This window comes from Penicillium robsamsonii, assembly GCF_028829455.1.
Source record: "Penicillium robsamsonii strain IBT 29466 chromosome Unknown utg000007l_segment0_segment0, whole genome shotgun sequence".
In the NCBI taxonomy this organism is placed as follows: Eukaryota; Fungi; Ascomycota; class Eurotiomycetes; order Eurotiales; family Aspergillaceae; genus Penicillium; species Penicillium robsamsonii.
In genome coordinates, this window is record NW_026643225.1 from 860355 (window position 1) to 877106 (window position 16752).

At 48.4% G+C, this 16752-nt stretch overlaps 7 protein-coding genes across 7 annotated transcripts; 3 read left to right on the plus strand and 4 right to left on the minus strand.

Moving 5' to 3' along the window:
* Positions 1-194: 194 nt before the first annotated feature.
* Positions 195-1175, plus strand: N7447_010601 (alpha/beta hydrolase; the record flags this gene model as incomplete). Its single annotated transcript, XM_057234863.1, has 2 exons — positions 195-317; positions 375-1175. The coding sequence occupies 2 exons, from the start codon at positions 195-197 to the stop codon at positions 1173-1175; spliced, it is 924 nt and encodes a 307-aa protein (XP_057081083.1).
* A 545-nt stretch (positions 1176-1720) lies between these two features.
* N7447_010602 (FAD-binding domain-containing protein) lies at positions 1721-3553 on the minus strand (the record flags this gene model as incomplete). The annotated part of the gene is made up of 2 exons (XM_057234864.1): positions 1721-3212; positions 3282-3553. 2 exons carry the CDS (start codon positions 3551-3553, stop codon positions 1721-1723), a joined length of 1764 nt encoding a protein of 587 aa, XP_057081084.1.
* Positions 3554-3960: 407 nt separating this feature from the next.
* On the plus strand, positions 3961-5921 carry N7447_010603 (cytochrome P450; the record flags this gene model as incomplete). The annotated part of the gene is made up of 7 exons (XM_057234865.1): positions 3961-4087; positions 4142-4186; positions 4235-4321; positions 4376-4498; positions 4551-4987; positions 5068-5236; positions 5305-5921. The coding sequence occupies 7 exons, from the start codon at positions 3961-3963 to the stop codon at positions 5919-5921; spliced, it is 1605 nt and encodes a 534-aa protein (XP_057081085.1).
* A 1074-nt stretch (positions 5922-6995) lies between these two features.
* N7447_010604 (uncharacterized protein) lies at positions 6996-7850 on the plus strand (the record flags this gene model as incomplete). The annotated part of the gene is made up of 1 exon (XM_057234866.1): positions 6996-7850. The coding sequence occupies one exon, from the start codon at positions 6996-6998 to the stop codon at positions 7848-7850; it is 855 nt and encodes a 284-aa protein (XP_057081086.1).
* Positions 7851-8068: 218 nt separating this feature from the next.
* On the minus strand, positions 8069-9133 carry N7447_010605 (ankyrin repeat domain-containing protein; the record flags this gene model as incomplete). The annotated part of the gene is made up of 2 exons (XM_057234867.1): positions 8069-9006; positions 9058-9133. The coding sequence occupies 2 exons, from the start codon at positions 9131-9133 to the stop codon at positions 8069-8071; spliced, it is 1014 nt and encodes a 337-aa protein (XP_057081087.1).
* Positions 9134-10023: 890 nt separating this feature from the next.
* On the minus strand, positions 10024-12949 carry N7447_010606 (uncharacterized protein; the record flags this gene model as incomplete). The annotated part of the gene is made up of 6 exons (XM_057234868.1): positions 10024-11998; positions 12051-12090; positions 12143-12345; positions 12406-12649; positions 12711-12846; positions 12902-12949. 6 exons carry the CDS (start codon positions 12947-12949, stop codon positions 10024-10026), a joined length of 2646 nt encoding a protein of 881 aa, XP_057081088.1.
* A 1059-nt stretch (positions 12950-14008) lies between these two features.
* Positions 14009-16000, minus strand: N7447_010607 (putative amino acid transporter; the record flags this gene model as incomplete). The annotated part of the gene is made up of 6 exons (XM_057234869.1): positions 14009-14043; positions 14129-14487; positions 14541-14745; positions 14794-14805; positions 14859-15018; positions 15068-16000. The coding sequence occupies 6 exons, from the start codon at positions 15998-16000 to the stop codon at positions 14009-14011; spliced, it is 1704 nt and encodes a 567-aa protein (XP_057081089.1).
* Positions 16001-16752: the final 752 nt, after the last annotated feature.

Below are 16752 nucleotides of genomic sequence, written 5' to 3' on the forward strand. Positions count from 1 at the left end.
TCACTTCAATGCTTATGGCCTCTTGTTGCGATATATATTCCTTTCTTGCGCAATACTTATACTTCTACAAATGGAATATGCCGTGAGATAGGAGATTTTTTTGCCTGGAGTCTATATCCCCTCTATTTGCTGATCCTGCCTGCCATAGAATTTAGCTTCTTCGACTGTCGCAACTACTCCAGCGGATTCCAAGTATGGGTTCAATTTCCCCCCCTCGCCAGCAGGTTGTGCAATGCAAAACAATCGATGGCATCAGTCTCGAAGGATGGTTCTTTGAGGTTGATGGCCCCGCGCCTGCTATCATCATGTCCCACGGTGTAAGCTTGCTGTCATTTTTACTTGATATCCTATAACTTATAACGTATCTTTTTTAGTTCAATTGCGTCAAAGAAATGAGCCTTGAAGACACTGCACGAACCTTCCAATCCGTGGGCTACAACGTCCTAATCTACGATGCCCGTAGTGTTGGAGGCAGCGGTGGCTTCCCCAGGAACCAAATCAATCCACACCAGATGGTCGAGGACGTCTCCGACGTGGTTACCTACGTAGGCAGCCTCCCCAGTGTTGACTCCCGCCGCATCATGCTATGGGGTATGTCCTTTGGCGCCACGGTCAGCGGTATTGCAGCCAGCATAGACCGTCGCGTCGTCGCCGTCCTAATGGTCTGCCCAATTTTCAGCATGGTGCGGCCAGACAGACGCAAAGCCGCCTTTGCACAGCTCATCAAAGACCGCCAGTCACAATTGCGCGGCAACGAACCCTTCACCCTCCAGCCGTTTAACAGCAAAGGCGAAAACCCAATTGGATACGCAGGCAGTGGCGGCCCCGGTGGAAAAGAAGGGTATAGGCTGATGAAAGCCGCAGCGGACCGTGGTCATCCAAATTTCCGCGACAGAATCACCTTGCAAAGCTATCATAAGATGGCTCTGTTCAGGCCAAAAGAGCTGCTAGAGGCCGTGGAGGATGTACCAATCATGATGATGATTCCGGAATTGGATGATATCAGTCCGGCCGAGGAACAGCTGGCGGCATTCAAGGGAATCTCGGCCCCGAAAAGATTGCACTGGGCTGAAGGAGCCGGCCATATGTCGATTCTAACGGGCGAAGGATCAGGAATGATATTGCAGGCGATGTTGGATTTCTTTGATGATGCGTTGAATGGGAACATAGAGTAGGTAGATACTTTGGCGGCCTGTTTGATGGGATATGACCTATTCTCTGTTCAAATGATATACCTGTTAGTTTGAATCTGAAAAATTCAAATTCAATAGCAAGGATATGATATTCATTCTGAAGACTATCACTTGATCTCTTACTGAAGGGCCGCCATGCTAGATGTCAAATTTAGCAGAGCGTGGATCTGTAAGGAAGAAAAAGAACGGCCAATCGGGGGTTTGGATGACGCCTTTTATTGCTTACATTTTTAATTAATTCTTGCATTGCAGGACCTGGAACTGTCATTTTCTATGCATTTTCTCTAGCATGAATCAATATTGAGATAAAACGTGACAGTTTCAAAAAAGTGTGCTATGTTCGATACGAAATTTATGAGAGTTGCCACGTACATACAAAAGGAAAGACTGGGATTGGCGAAGCGAACAGGCCACATATTGCTGAAGACCCAAATCAAGCTAGCCTAGTGAAAGAAACTGACAGTCTGCAGAGAACAGTGCGACAAAGGTGTTATCTCTCTAGCCATAAAAGGAAAACGCTAATCACACTAAACACGGCATAGCCTTCCTGCTCCGTTTAGTTCCCAGTAATCATCCGCTCCAACCGACGTATGTTGCCATAGAGCGAACTTCGGATCGTACTTGTGCTTAATCTGGAGCAAACGGTCATAATTTGCACCGAAGTAATCATTTTTCCAGTCCACATCGTCATATGTAGCTTCGTTGATGTAAGCTCCGCCTCCCAGTGGCTTGAACAAATCTTGCCACTTATTAACCTTGGCTTGGACGGCCTGTAACTCTGAAACAGAAGCATCGGGTGCGTATCCTTGTGCAAGGTTCACGGTGTAGAGGGAGTCCCTCCACGCTTCCAGCACGGCGTTGGAGCCGGGTTTATTGCCAACGTGCGCATGTGAGAGATTACCTGAGATAGCACTAATACGCTTGACAGAAGTACTGGGGTCTGTGACAATGGCTTTGTATGAGTCGAGAATGTAGGTCAGATTATTCTGCACCATTGAGGGCGAGATGAGCCATCCTCCTAGGCTGCTGTTGGTTTGGTAGATTTCATCTGGAAACCCGTATTCCTCAAAATGACCATGGAAGGTGTCTTGCACGTCTGCGATATATGTGGCGTTTATGTGGAGCGTATCAAGTCGCTGGAGGAAAGGGGACAGTGTCCTATCGATCTCTGCCTTGGTGGCGCCGGGCCAGGTTGCCATATTGAGTTGGAAAGCAGTGTTGTCAAACCCAAAAGACAATGCAAGACCCGGAATCTGGTTCCATGTAAGAATCTGGCGCTGGAATGCTCCGATGGCGTCCCAGTATGAATCGGAGTTGGTGTTGGCGAATGACAGGGCCGCGCCGGCAACGGGGCCGTCGACATGGGCTTTGATTGTCAGCGAGAGGACTAGTGCATAGTTTCCTCCTCCGCCGCCACTCAAAGCCCAGTATAGATCGGAGTTCTTGGTTTTCGAGGCTACCAAGTGTCGGCCATCGGTAGTAACAACTTCGAACTCTAGCGCGTTGTCGGCAGCAAGCCCGTAGCTGGCCCCAAGGGGTCCGTGGCCACCACCCTGGACATATCCTCCCACCATGCCGACGGTAGGACAATAACCACCCGTGAGACGGAACCCGTTATCTGCAGCTAGCTTGTAAGCGTCCTTAAACTGGACGCCGGCCCCTGCCTTGGCGGCGGGTCCGGTGTATTCGGCGCTACTGTAGTTGAAAAAAGAGAGGGCTTTCAGGTTATGGGTCCACAGTGCGAGAGAGCCCTGGCCATTGGATCGGCCGATATAGTCATGTCCCGTGTTTTTAATAGATAAGCGGATGTTTTTCTCTGCCGCGAATTTGAACGCTTTCGCCACGGTTTCCGCATTGTTGACATCGACGGCGTATACTGCGATATTGCCGGACGAGCAGGAAGGAGCTTGGACACTGGGAGTGTTGGAAGTTGCGTATGCATCCGCCAAACTGCCCAAAAATGGGCTACATGAGTTGTTCAGCCAGTAAGGAGCCATGACATTTACGGGGTTGTCGTAGCTGTGATTCCCAGGTCAAATTAACTTGCAGTCCACTAAGAGAAGGGGATTTAGACTCAGTGTCACTGACTAGGTTGCCGTTTCAATCCAGTCTTCCTGCAGAGCAGCGCATGCTGCAGGGTCATAATCAGATCCATAGCAGCGCTGAGCCAGAGGGGTACCCCGAATCAGTCGCCCGCCGATTGTGCTGTTCAAGTTGCTCCATTCTGCATCTGTAGGCCAACCAGCATCTCCCGGAAGATACCGACAAGTCGCTTCTTGTGCCTTCTCATTGGTTGGAGCAGCCAATGCCGAGGAGAGCACGCACAAAATGGCTGCGATCGCGTAGACGGGGTTTGCCATAGTTGCATACATCGATCCCAATCCTTTGCAGAAGTGAAAGCAAGATATGGTGTATGCAACTAGAAACGGAGTGGATCTGCAAGTAAAATGCAGGACATCTGCAGCTAAAACCGATTTAATATATAGCAACTCTATTGAGCTGACAAAGGACTGATGACCCGATTCAACGTTTGATATTACGCCCCCACTGACAGTCAGCAGTAACAGCCATTTGAGCACTGATGGCCTGATTATCGGCAAGGTAATCTATGATTATACAATGTTGGAACGAATCGTAATGGTAGGAAATTCTATTACAGTCATGCTTATGAGGGTTAGAAAGAGGTTAGGTCCGAGATGAGATGTTTTATATATCAAGTTTAGTCTTCTCTTCATTGTAATACCAGAATTCCTGTAATATGCTCACTATGGCACAGTACTTGGGCAACCTGCCGTTCCGTGTCGATGATGTTCCTGAGAATTGGAAATCCCAATCAATCTATGTCTTATTCACCGGGTTCTTGATTTACAATGTCTTGCTGGGCATATACCGACGTATGTATGGTTAATATCCCAACGGGTTTGATCACTGTTAATCTTAGTCTATAGTGACGCTACATCCCCTTTCCAATATCCCGGGGCCTAAATTAGCTGGTGAGAGAATATTTAGTTCGGTAACTGATTGGTTCTAACCCTATCCAGCATTTACCTATTGGTATGAGATCTATTATGAGGTTTTCCTCGGGGGCAAGTACTTCCATCAGATTCTGGAAATGCACCAGCAATACGGTATGTGCCATCATTCAAGGGTTATGAAAATCGCTGACTAGAGTGCCTTTCAAGGCCCTATTGTGCGCATCAACCCAAATGAAATTCATTTCAACGACCCAGACTTCATCGACAGTATATACGCTGGGCCTGCAAGAAAAACCACCAAACCACTGTTTGTGGGGAGAAGAACTGGAAGTCAGTGATTCGATTTCTCACCTGATGGAACTTTTGTTCTGATACTCTATAGCACCAAACTCCATCATCGCCACTGTGGACCATGACCTCCACCGTGTCCGCCGCAACAGTATCAACAGCTTTTTCTCTGTGGCATCTATCGGCCGACTCGAGCCTATCATAGTTGAAAAGACCGAAGCACTTCTCGAACGTCTCAAGCCCACAAGTGGCTCCTCAGAAGAAGGCCGCAAAGGCAAGATCCTTCAAATGCATCACGTTTTCAAAGCATATGCGAGCGACGTGATTACAACGTATGCATTCGGCGACAGTTTTCATTTTATGGATGAAAAGGATTACGGCAATGACTATTTTGGGTCCACGGACAAGTACTTTTCACTGACGCATGTTTTTGGCCATTTTCCCGTGGTGATGAGACTCATCAATGCCTGCCCGGCGTGGATCTTGGGAATCTTCATTCCTAATCTGAAAGTTATGGCAGAGAAGCAGATGGTATGTCGAGCATCGTTTCTCGAATAATGATTATCATAACATCAAGTTTTCTTGCTGACGATTGATGATATATATAACAGTGGTGGCTGAACCGTGTTCGCACAATCCGAGCATCACCCAACCCCGATGAAATTAAGAGTACAATCTTCGAAGGAATCCTAGCCAGTTCTCTTCCCCCTGAGGAGAAGACCGATGTACGAATGGCGCACGACGCGCAATTAGTCGGTCTTGCCGGTGAAGGAACTACCGGTACGACTGTCCTCCAAGTCAACCATCCACCCCTTGAGCCCTCTGCTAACATTCGAGCTCACATACAGCCTACACTCTTACAGCCGCCATTTACGAGCTTCTCGCACACCCCGAAGAACTTAAGAAAGTCAAAGATGAACTGGCTGCGGCTATCCCCAAGAAAGGCGTAGTCCCCACATACTCCGACGTGTCGACACTTCCCTACTTCAACGCGATGATCCAGGAGATCCTCCGCCTGCACCCAGGTGTCTTATCGCGCATGCAGCGCATATCCCCAATAGAACCTATTGTCTACAAAGACAAGGTTCGCGGCCAAACCTACGTTCTTCCGCCTGGAACCTGTACGTCAATGTCCGTGTCCATCGCGCACATGAACCCCGATGTCTTCGAAGATCCCACCGTCTTCCGACCGCAGCGCTGGCTTGATAATCCCAAATTGATCCGTGGGTTTATTGGGTTTTCGCGCGGAACAAGGAACTGCGTCGGGATGAACCTTGCACGACGGGAGATGGGGATTGTGCTGGCGACGATATTAAATACGTATGAACTTTATCAGGGACAGGAGGGAAGAACTCTGGAGTTGTATGAGACGGTGAGGGAGAGGGATATTGACGCTAGTAGTGAGATGATTGTGCCATTCCCAGCTAAGGGAAGTTACGGGTTGAGGGTTAGAGTTAGATATTAGATGGGGTTTGGGTGTGATTGGGTGCTTTACCTGTCTACACGCTCTGGTAGATCATATTGAAATAAAGAATTTTAATATGTGTTGGATTATAATACATTTAGGTACTTTACAGGCGCATCGCAGTGTATAGCAACCACTGCGGACTTGGGTCATATTGGCCGTTGAGAGTCACAGTTTATATCTCCCTAATACTATGGAATAATATCAACCCCTGTGAGAGTTTCCATAGATTTATACCTAGGTAGTGTGTTGGTTATTTGTCAGCGGCTTATACGGCCTCTATACTTTGAGATATAGAACTTGGATCATCTGGATATCAAGGTAGTCCAAGATGATATTACAGACATTATGATTGTGATTGCACTGCAACGTCTTTTGAAATATCTTTTAATATACCTGTGAATGCCCATTACTACGTAACTAATAATCCCCACAGAATGGCTTTTCTATACATGATATCCTTGTAACTAGAAGTGCATAACAACAATACAGGTATTATGGCGCAATACGGTAATCTGATTTAACGATGATCTGACGTCCATGCTCGACTAATTAAAATCCTTCTACTCGTTGCACATCTAAACTATATAGCTATCCGGACTAGGAAGTAAGAATTTAATGAAGAAACTCGTTATCTTCTTAATTGAGCCAATGAATTCGTTCCTTTGTAACCCCTCCCAATCACCCACCCAGCCCCTCGATGGTGTAATAGGATTCCACTGACTATAAAAGTCATGTTTTGATCCGACGGGTAATCAAGATATCCGCGTCTAGACCACATCGGGCGTTAGTGCTGCAACCAAGTACCTTTTTGCTGTGGATGCCATAGAGAAGATACATCGGCACGCCACTGATCGGCCTTGGCCCGGGTAATCAAACTCTCTGGGGGTAATCAACGACCCTGTCAATCAGCTCTAAACTCGGAACCGGTGGAATGAAGTATATCATTACTATTTCCAGGGGTATGATGGATATTAGAGAAAGAGGAATTTAACTATAAATGTATATAAATACACTATTTGTTCCAGTCTGAATCCTTTAACTACTATTATAGAGGCCCCACCCAAATACACCATGGCCCGCACAGTACTGATTACGGGCTGCTCCGATGGAGGTCTCGGCGCCTCCCTTGCCCTCGCCTTCCACACGGCTGGTCTCAAGGTCTACGCCACAGCCCGTAACCCCTCCAAACTAGGCCAAGTTGCATCCGCTGGCATCGAAACTCTCACGCTGGATGTGTTGTCCAGCGAATCGATCAAGAACGCGGTGACTAAGCTTCCCAATCTCGACATCTTGGTCAACAATGCCGGCGCCGAGTATCTCATGCCCGTAGCTGACGTGGACATCGCCGACGCTAAACGCTTATTCGATTTGAACGTCTGGAGTTACATCGAGGTGACGCAGGCATTTTTGCCTCTGCTGTTGAAGAGCCCCCATGGCGGTTTGATCGTCAACCAGTCCTCCGTGGGCTCTGTCGCCGTACTGCCCTTCCAGGGTGTGTACACGGCATCCAAGGCCGCCATTGCCATGCTGTCTGACACTCTGCGACTCGAGCTGAGCGTCTTGGGAATCAATGTTGTCGACCTGAAGACTGGAGTGGTGCGCTCCAACCTGATCAAGAATCAAAAGGAGGCAAAGCCGCCAACTCTTCCCGAAAAATCGATCTATTATCCCGCACGCGAGGTGGTGGAGAAGGCATTGAGCCAGGATGCTTTTGCTGAAGGGGGAATGCCGACTCTGCAGTGGGCCACTGCTGTGGTGGGTGATTTGCTGAAGAAAAAGCCGCCCCCTGTCATCTGGAGGGGAGAGCAGGCTTGGGTTGCAAGGCTGATTAGTGTTCTACCATTTGGAACATTTGATTCGATGCTGAAGAAGTTGACAGGATTGGATGTCGTGGAGAAGATTATGAAGGTTGGAACTAGAGCATGAGAATATTGACAGAGGGATTTGTCGGTCCATTTTGAACTGCTATTTCGAACTGATATGTTGATGATCGCTAGCCTGACTCTAGATATCATACACAAACCATCCTATGAGATACTTCAATTCAGCCCAAAATCCGTAAGCAATCTGTTCTAACATAGAAGAAGCATCCAAGCCATGGTATATCTGACTCAGCCTGTACCCTTGGAAGTATATCTCCCACCCTATGGAACTGGAAGCGTCTTCCTAGTCCTATAATGTACACTAGCTCCACGCTGCACGAGAGCCTGCACGCCCGCCTCAAACCCAGTATCGACCGCAATATGCAGCGGCGTGCGCCCGCCACTATCATAGGCATCAATGAGCCCCTGGTCGCCCACGCAATAATCCAACAGAATCTTCAATATTGTCTGGCGACGATGACTAACCGCGAAATGGAGCACCGAACGGTTCTGGCGATCGACCTTGTCTATACGCGCCCCATGCATGAGCAGCAACGTGACAACGTCTTCGTGGCCGCCAATCGTCGCATGGATTAAGGGTGTTAGCCCATCGCTGTCTATCTCATCGCAGTCGATATCCTGCTGGAGTAGCATGCGCATGATCCGATGGTGTCCCTTCTGTGCGGCTATATGAAGTGCGGACAGCCAGCCTGAGCCTGTGTCATGGGATTTTGCTGTCTCAGGAGAGAGTGCGCTGGCGCTCCTAGCACTAGCGGGTGTTGAATCGTCTGTTAGTGATTTCGGTGGGAAGTTTGTGTCGAAAATGTCTGGTGTTGTTCTGTGAGTGCTGCTGCTTCCGACTGTGCTTGCTAGGGAGCCTGGATGTTTGGGGATAAAGTCTCGATCGCTGCCGAAAAGGGTATGCTCAGCGGAATCGGTGTTAGATATGCCCGGTGAGGGGCCTGCAAGGAGACTTGGCAGGGATGAGTCCATTAAGTCGTCCATGTTTATGAAATTCTGGATGCCGATCAGTCCATTGGCACCGCCTTGTAGGCAGTTGATGCCAAACCCAGGCGGGGATTTGACAGGGCTGTGTGTCGACCTGGTTTCAGATGAGAAATTGAAAAGATCGGATGGGTCATCGGTCGCCGATACGGATGGCTCTAGGGTCTGCGTCTGCTGAGGTTGATCTGCGTTGGCCTTCTGCTGGCTCTGACGTTCTGGGGGAAGCGATCAGTACAGGCGATGCGGGATATCAACTGGCTACTTACGACGGAACCTGCGCTGAGCCAAACGATTCTGTGCACGACGGTGCTCGAGAGTACTCTTCTTCTTTTTCACCTCCATGGTCTAATTCTCAGAAGTCAATGCGTTTTCTAATTCTTTCGGTCGGAAAGGGGTACAAGGCGTCTTTTGAAGAGAACAAATGATAAGGCACATTTCAAGCCCATCTTGCAGGCTTGCAGGTTTAGTGCTTACCTCATATAGGTGTATTTATCTCGAGATTAAAATACCAGTTTTCCGCGGGGGCCAAAACTAGTAATACGAGTTATACCAAGGTCTATATTCTTTGTTATTTACTTTTTCAAGGGATGTATAGCCTGGAGTCTCAAACGTTGCACACCATATGGACTGCTGTTTTCGCTAGCCCTTGACTATAAATTTCGGCCCCCAATCGCACCATATCCTCATTTCATGGTGTCAGATACTACCAGGGAAGTCTTGGAAGTATCGACTAGAAAAAAGAGACGGCTAGATACGACCTGCAGTTTATATATAGTTCACTCGCACTATCGTGTATCCCCGCTAAGACACCAAAATATTGAATTGACGGGCACCGCATTGTGTGAGGTTGAGGTGAAGTCGATAGCCTTGCTTCTGACCTCACGACGCTGTGGGATAGACCGCCTACATTTACATCAAAGCGGGAGAGAAAAAAAACAATTAGTTAAATAAAGTTTTTGATTATTTCATTAATCATACAAAGCCTGTTAAACGATCATCGACCATTTGCTGTTCAACATTTGAACAACTGAAAACAGGGAACCATTCAGCAAGGAAAGGCAAATAATCTCAAAGCTCAACTGGGCCATAGAGAGGATCAAAAGGACACCGATGTCGAAATCATAGACAATTAGAGATGGCTGAGGCCAGTAGAGGAACAAGTCCACTGTAACGTAGACTCTGTAAATTAGACTAGCGGCGAGAACGGCTGATAGGGATGGAACCAGCGGTCTTCACTTTGGGTTGCTGAATGGTCGTGGGGCCTGGCATTGAAACAGCCGATCTTCAACTTGCTCGGAAGCAGTCCCGCTGGACTGGGCACCGCTTGCAACATTGGCAGAGGAGTAGTTTTCGATGCGAGTATCCGTGGCTGCCTGCTGGACGGAGACAGTACGAATCTGAGCCCCTGACAAGTCGCGCAACGTCGTTTGCTCATACACCGAGGGAGCAGGACCAATCACACGGGGTTTGTATGGCGTAGGGCCAACTGTGCGAACGCCGGTTGGCTGGGCTCTTTCGCCCTGTCGGCTGGGGATGTTGGGGACGTTTGCACTCAGAGCCCGAGTCGTGGTCTGGGACCGCATGGCATTGGGTTCCATAACCTTGGAAGTCGAGGTGACAGGACCAACAGGTCCTGCAAAGATGGAATCATTGAGAGTCAGTGGCCTTTTTACCGAGTCCTTTGGACCCGATCCCAAAGCAGGAGTGACCTGAACGGACTCATCGAATGCGATGGTCCTCTTGGGGACCTCCAGAGGGCGAATAGCCGGAGTACAGACAACACGTTGTGGTTGCAGTGGCGCAGCCAATTTGTCTGACGCCTGGAGGGTTTCGAACTGAGAAATGATGTCTGAATTTTCACTTCTGGTCGGCGAAAGGCCGGGCACATGTACTTTGTGCGCGTTTTTATCGGCAGAAGGAGGTGAGCTCGAACTGGAGGAAGGGGGAGATGGCGATCTGTGGCCATCAAAGGGAGTAAGGTCGCGCCGGGCATTAGAAGAAGCTTCAACAGCCTTAGTTCGTCGATGCAATGCCGAAATGGACTCTATAGATGCAACCAAATTATCCAGCCGAGTGCCGATATTTGAGGCTCCAGGTGCTGTAGGTGATGTAGCTGATGCAGATGCGATAGGTACCAGTTGGAGCAATTTAGCTTCAAGTATTCGTTCGATATCCCGAGTAGTCGCCAAGTTATGATGGGGTGCACGGATGTATTCGCGCATGTCGCGAAGTTCTGCAATAATCTGCCTACCAGAGACAACGAAACTGTCATCTTCTTGACTCTGATCATTGCGGTGAGCGTGGGATCCTGGGATGTCATTATTCGTTCTTTTCGGGGAGATGACTTCATCAATGCTCTTGGCTCGCACTGACTCGCTGGCTTTCGCCGCAAACTGAAGACCTGCCAATTCTGTAGTACCTGGACTCTGGATGGCCACTGTCTTCAAAGGACGCGGAACCTTTGTTGCTGCATTCACCGGGGAGTCATCCTCGCCGAGCAAGTCTTGAGACTGAACTTTCTCCTTTGTTTTCACCTTCTGGCTACCCGGAGCAACATCCCGCTTGCTGTCATTGGTTTGGGGAGCTTTGGCTACCGGTGCTTTCTTGACCTCGGCGAGAGGGATGCAGCGTCCAGACAAGACTGCCTCCTTGCTTGAGGAAGCCGCGGCCCTTTTTCGTGGCTGTTCGCCAGGCGAAATCTTCCATTGAATCCTATCTGCAGCGACTGCTACCACAGGAGGGTATTTCTTATGTGGTTGGGTAGGTTTGGATGTACTGGGCTGGGTTTTCCTGGACTTGAAGGACGCAGTCTTGTCAATAGGAACAACACGAGGTGATGGCGAGGGTGTTTCCACTAGATAGGGTCCAATATATGGCTGAGAAATCCTGCTTGAAGTATACTGGGGCTTGGATGACGTGGTCTCCTCGGTATAACCAGCATGAAATAGCGGTTTTGATGCTACCACTAACGAGGGTCCAGGGTTCGGGGGTGCAATAACGGTGGCCGTTCCTTTCTTTGGTGTGCCGCCCAGAGGCACATTGACCTTTGGCTCGTTGAGAGACGTAATCTTTTGCGCAGGAGCAGTCATGTGCATTGGCGCAGAGAAGCTTGTATCGATAGGCTTTTTGTACATTTCGGTTGCTCGGCGGGACTGAACTACGGACATGAAGTCCCCAGGCTGAGAGATTCTGGCGGCGAAGTCGACGCTGATCAAGAAGTTAGCATAGAAATATCAGTAAAAGAAGTCTCATCACTTACGCTGGAGGCTGCCGCTGGACCCTGATAGGGGCGGACGGGACTAAGAAAGTGGTCAGTTGCATTCTCTTTCCGTACCCGCCATCAAAACGTACTGTAAACCTGCCCTTGGGCGTTACCCCTGCCCTTGCCTTTGCCTCGTCCACGTCCCCTTCCTTTGTCATAGGTATCACCGTCGTCAGTATTGCAGTTCAACGCAGGGTCTAAATGAATGCCGGCCGACATCGTGGTTGAGCGACCGCGCAGTCCTGGGCGCCCTGAGCGTCCCGGGCGAACGACAGTTGCATTAATGAAGGTTCTGTCATTTTTAGTCTGTCAATTGGAATTCCTTGCATGGGGAAGTATGTCGATTTCTTACCTTGTAGGGGCAGGAGGGAGAGCAGCAGGGAGAGGGGGAACAAAGCCACCTCGTCCTCTCTTCCCCATGACACCACCACCACCACGACCTGCAGATGGAAGAGGATGAGGATGATTGGCATAAGTGCGTGGCTGACTTCCATTGGGATGCAACATGGCGTGCAAATTAGCCCGGTGAGACTGGCCGCAATCTATGTCATCGAGTTCTTCCATGCCACGAGTATCTCCGATCTCAGTGTGCAGATCTGCGAGAAAGATTAGTATCAAGTTAGAGGGGTTTATGAGCGTTTCTCATGCAGCACTCACTTGCCCATTTGCTCAATTGAGCTTCATCTCTTTGATCGAGATATCGCTTGGATTCGATATTGGTAAGCTGTGTGCGAGGCTGCCTCTTCAAGTCGGCAGTGGAAATCATTTCACGCCGAGCAGTTCCTAGGTCTGCCTGTTGACGTCGTCAGTCAGAAATATCAGAGAAGAAGTGAGAGACTAAATATCACCATTTGAAGGATTTGCATTTTGCGGAGCTGCTCCGCAGATCCAGCCATCTTGCTGGTGTACTTCCCGTGACGAGTGAAGTGTCAATAATTGTAAGATAAGCAAGTGCGAAGAGAAAGTCGCACAGACGGCGATAGAAGAATGAATGAGGTGGGGTGGAGATGGTGTCACCCAGAGAGATTTTATTTAGAGATCGAAGCGACCTCAGGTTCCCTTCGGAAACAAAAGGGCACGACGATACGAGGCTTAAAAAAAGCCCAAGAAAGGTCCCTAAAGGGACAAACGACAACTGGCGGATGCTATGCAAAGCGGAAGAGACACCAAGCAGGGCTATGCGAAGCACCCGAACAAAGTGAGAACCAGGGGTTCCAAGGAAGAGAAGAAGCGAAAGAGTGAGGAAGAGTGGTAGAAGGAAGAAAGAGAGAAGGTGGGAAGAGGGTAAATAAAGGAACGATCAGGGCCTGTTGGGATCAAACACGCAACGTGTCTATGCACAAACAATTGAAGTGCTAATTTGGGCAATAACGTGAAGGGTCTTTTCAGAGGTCTCGACTTCTCAGTCATACCTTCCATTAAGGATTTGTGGCCTAGTACTGGCATGTTCACGTGGGAGTTGTTTTTGGGTACGTGGAAACGTCAACGCGATGGTGAAGCCCTAGAGTTATAGAGCCGTTGACAATAATCGTTGGGTCTTGGAAATGCAGGGAGTGAGCGGAGTTTGTAAAAGATGAGAAGCGAGGCCGACGGATTGCGCAGCCGAAATCGCAAAGCGCACGTGCCTAGCCATTGGCATGAGGACGGTGTACACGTGCTCCATCGTATTTCGTCTGACTTGAGAGCATATATACATACTGTCTAGCTAGGCACATGGTAGCTACCGAATTATCGCCTACCTATCCCCAGACATCGCAATTTACCCCTACATAACCAATAGCACATAGCAATTTTTGAATGGGAGTATTGTAGCATATGATACACAAAGGATATTTGTCCAAAGTAGATAGTAGATACAAATGTACATGGAAACACAGCCCAAAGAGACTTCTCGGTCACATTGAGTGTATACATAAGCATAGCCGCCATCTGTGAAAAATCCTTGAACAATTCCTCTAGGGGGCACTGCAAGTATGGGCCTCGCCATCATCTGCAAAGACAAAGTTTGATATTAGTATATGTGATGAGGGTGCAACCAAAAAAAACCATTCGACTTGGTCCAATTGCAAACTTACTTCGAATGATCTTGACGACCGCCTGCACTATACTGACACCCATCACAACCACCCCAAAGCAAATGCATAAATACGCCGGGATCTTTTCTCGCCGTGTAGCACTGCTAAGCTTGATGTAACAGAGAGGAGGGAATATATAGGCTAGAGCAGCAGCACTAGTGGCGCCAATGAGCTCAAACACACTTCCCAGATCACATGTTATCAAGGACAGCACCATTGCAGTCACCACCAGTGCTGTTGTGAAGATAACATGCCGAACGGGGTTGTGCGGTTCGTCGGGGAAGTAGTAGGTTATCATGACGGAGCGGCAAACGAACGCCTCGAGTGGTAGTGTGGTCAACATGTTTAGGCCAAAGCAACTAGTCGAAGTCAGTCAAGAAAGTCCGTATCAAGGTCGATGGGAAGTTTATACAATCGTGCGATGTTGACGACGATATTGTCTGATGGAAAGTTGTTCAGAACGTTCCCCTGAGTTTTAGACCCGAAGGACAGGAACCCTGCAATACCCATTGCTAGGCACATCACCAGAGAGATTCCTGTTGAGTAATGTGTGACTCGGGTGAAACGGTCCAGTGTTGGCTTTTTCAATGAGCCGTATATCAGAAGACTGTTGTGGTCTGTGGAAATTAGCGATTGTGATATCAATAGAATAAAAAGGAACATACGACAAACAAAAGCTAGAACTTGTTAGCAGACTTTCGAATTATTGACAAGGACAGCGAAAACCCACCAAAAGAAATAACACCGACAGCCTGAAAAAAGCCAGTGTTGAATATGAGGTGGCTTTTGATTTCTCCGCGCGATTCAGGCGGGACCCGAAAGCCCTGAGTTATGACCGTGACAACAATGATTATCATGCTGACCAATGCCAAGGCGGATGCTTTGGCCAGCTACCTGACCGTTAGTTTCTGATAAGTAGTAAGGAAAGAAAGATCTGACCTTGGCAATGTCCCTATACAAAGACAATGGGTATGAAACAACTAAAACAAAGATAACAATAACGGCCCGGCGATCTGTGAGGAGCCATAGGAAGGACATATCCCTGAGAGACGGAAACAAAGCGCCTAGAACGTGGGGAATGGTATCGCCAACAATAATACAGAATGCGACCATGCCGCCGAATGCAAATGCCCACTGCGCAATGGAGATCGCGATAAGGCCACTTTTCCCAAAGCAGTACTGCATAGTCGCTTGGAATGAATCCGCTCCACTCAGTTTGGAGTTGATTACAATCAATCGAATGGTCCAGTCCACTGTGATGGTCAAAGCAGTCAGCAGCAAAATCCCCAGTGTCATGCCTGCTTGACGAAGCGCATAAGGTTGCCCAATGATTCCAGCCCCAATGATGCTGTTGGCCATGTTCATGAACGCCATTTTCATCCCACTCCGCGGCCGCGCATCTTCGAGATACTCTTCGGGAAAGAAATCGTCCGATGTCGCAAGTGTCACACTAGGCGCTTCAATATTTGTGAGAAGAGGAATTGATTGTCCACTGTGGTGCATTCCTGGGCCCCGATTGCCAAGTTCGTAGTCCTCATCCTCCAGCCATAGTGTGTCGTCTGGGGTGCCGTCTGGGCTAAGAGCACGCTCAATTGGATTGCGATTGGGGTTTTCGGGCTCTTCTTCTATGTCAAATCGAACTCGATTCATGGTACGGGGTGTGCGGCGCTGTCCATCGACCGCAGGTTGAGAGATTGAGGAGTGGCGTTTGCCATTTGTCGCGTGACGTGAGGGGATCGGCGACGGGAGAGGTTCCGGGTGGAAAGCTAGATCCTGCTCCTCACTTGAGGCAGACAGCAGTGTTTGAGCTTCATATTCATCCCGGCCATTCTGGGCACACAGGTGATCCTCTGACAACTCATCCCCTGGCATCGCTGACAGTAGATAGTTGGAAGTGTAACGGTTACTTTCAGGCCACCTGGATGGGGCCGCACGTGACTGTTTATCGATAAGGATCTCCTTGCTACGATAAGAGATAACAACGGTTTGCCACGTGCATATGTACTCCACTGCATGACCCAGGTATACATAAAAATGTCGTCATCTACAGTACCAGTAAGGGGATAAAACATTTAGAAAAAGACTACCAGATTACCAAAAGGCATGGCCGACTATCGCTGTTTATGCAAACCAACAGAGGTTATCAAATCCACTTCTTGATTCTAAAGTCATGACTCACTTTGTTATCCTTTTCAGGTGTTACTTTAGGCAAACTCTGTGGATTAAGTTGCAGCATCTCCTATACCTTGCTTGTATCTTAGTAGGAAAGAAAATGGGGTAAGATCAAAGCATCAAATGATAGACCATCGGTACGTATATTCTTAAAGGCAATTGATCAAACTTTCTAACAATTTTGAAAAAAATAAACATCTCGTTCATTTAGAAAAGCACAAAGGCACCCTGGAAGCATAGCCTAGCCATGTAACATAGCTCTATTAATGCTCTGAACAAAACTATCCAGCCTAGTAGTTCCTTCAATCTGGAATTCAGTCCCTTCCATGGGAGCCTGTCATTGTTTCATAGTGCGCTCTTTGTCAGCCATGAAAAATATGCTGATATCGTACAGAACCTTTTTTATGTCTGGTGTCTGATAGAACGATATCTTAAATGAGAAGCTTCAAGTT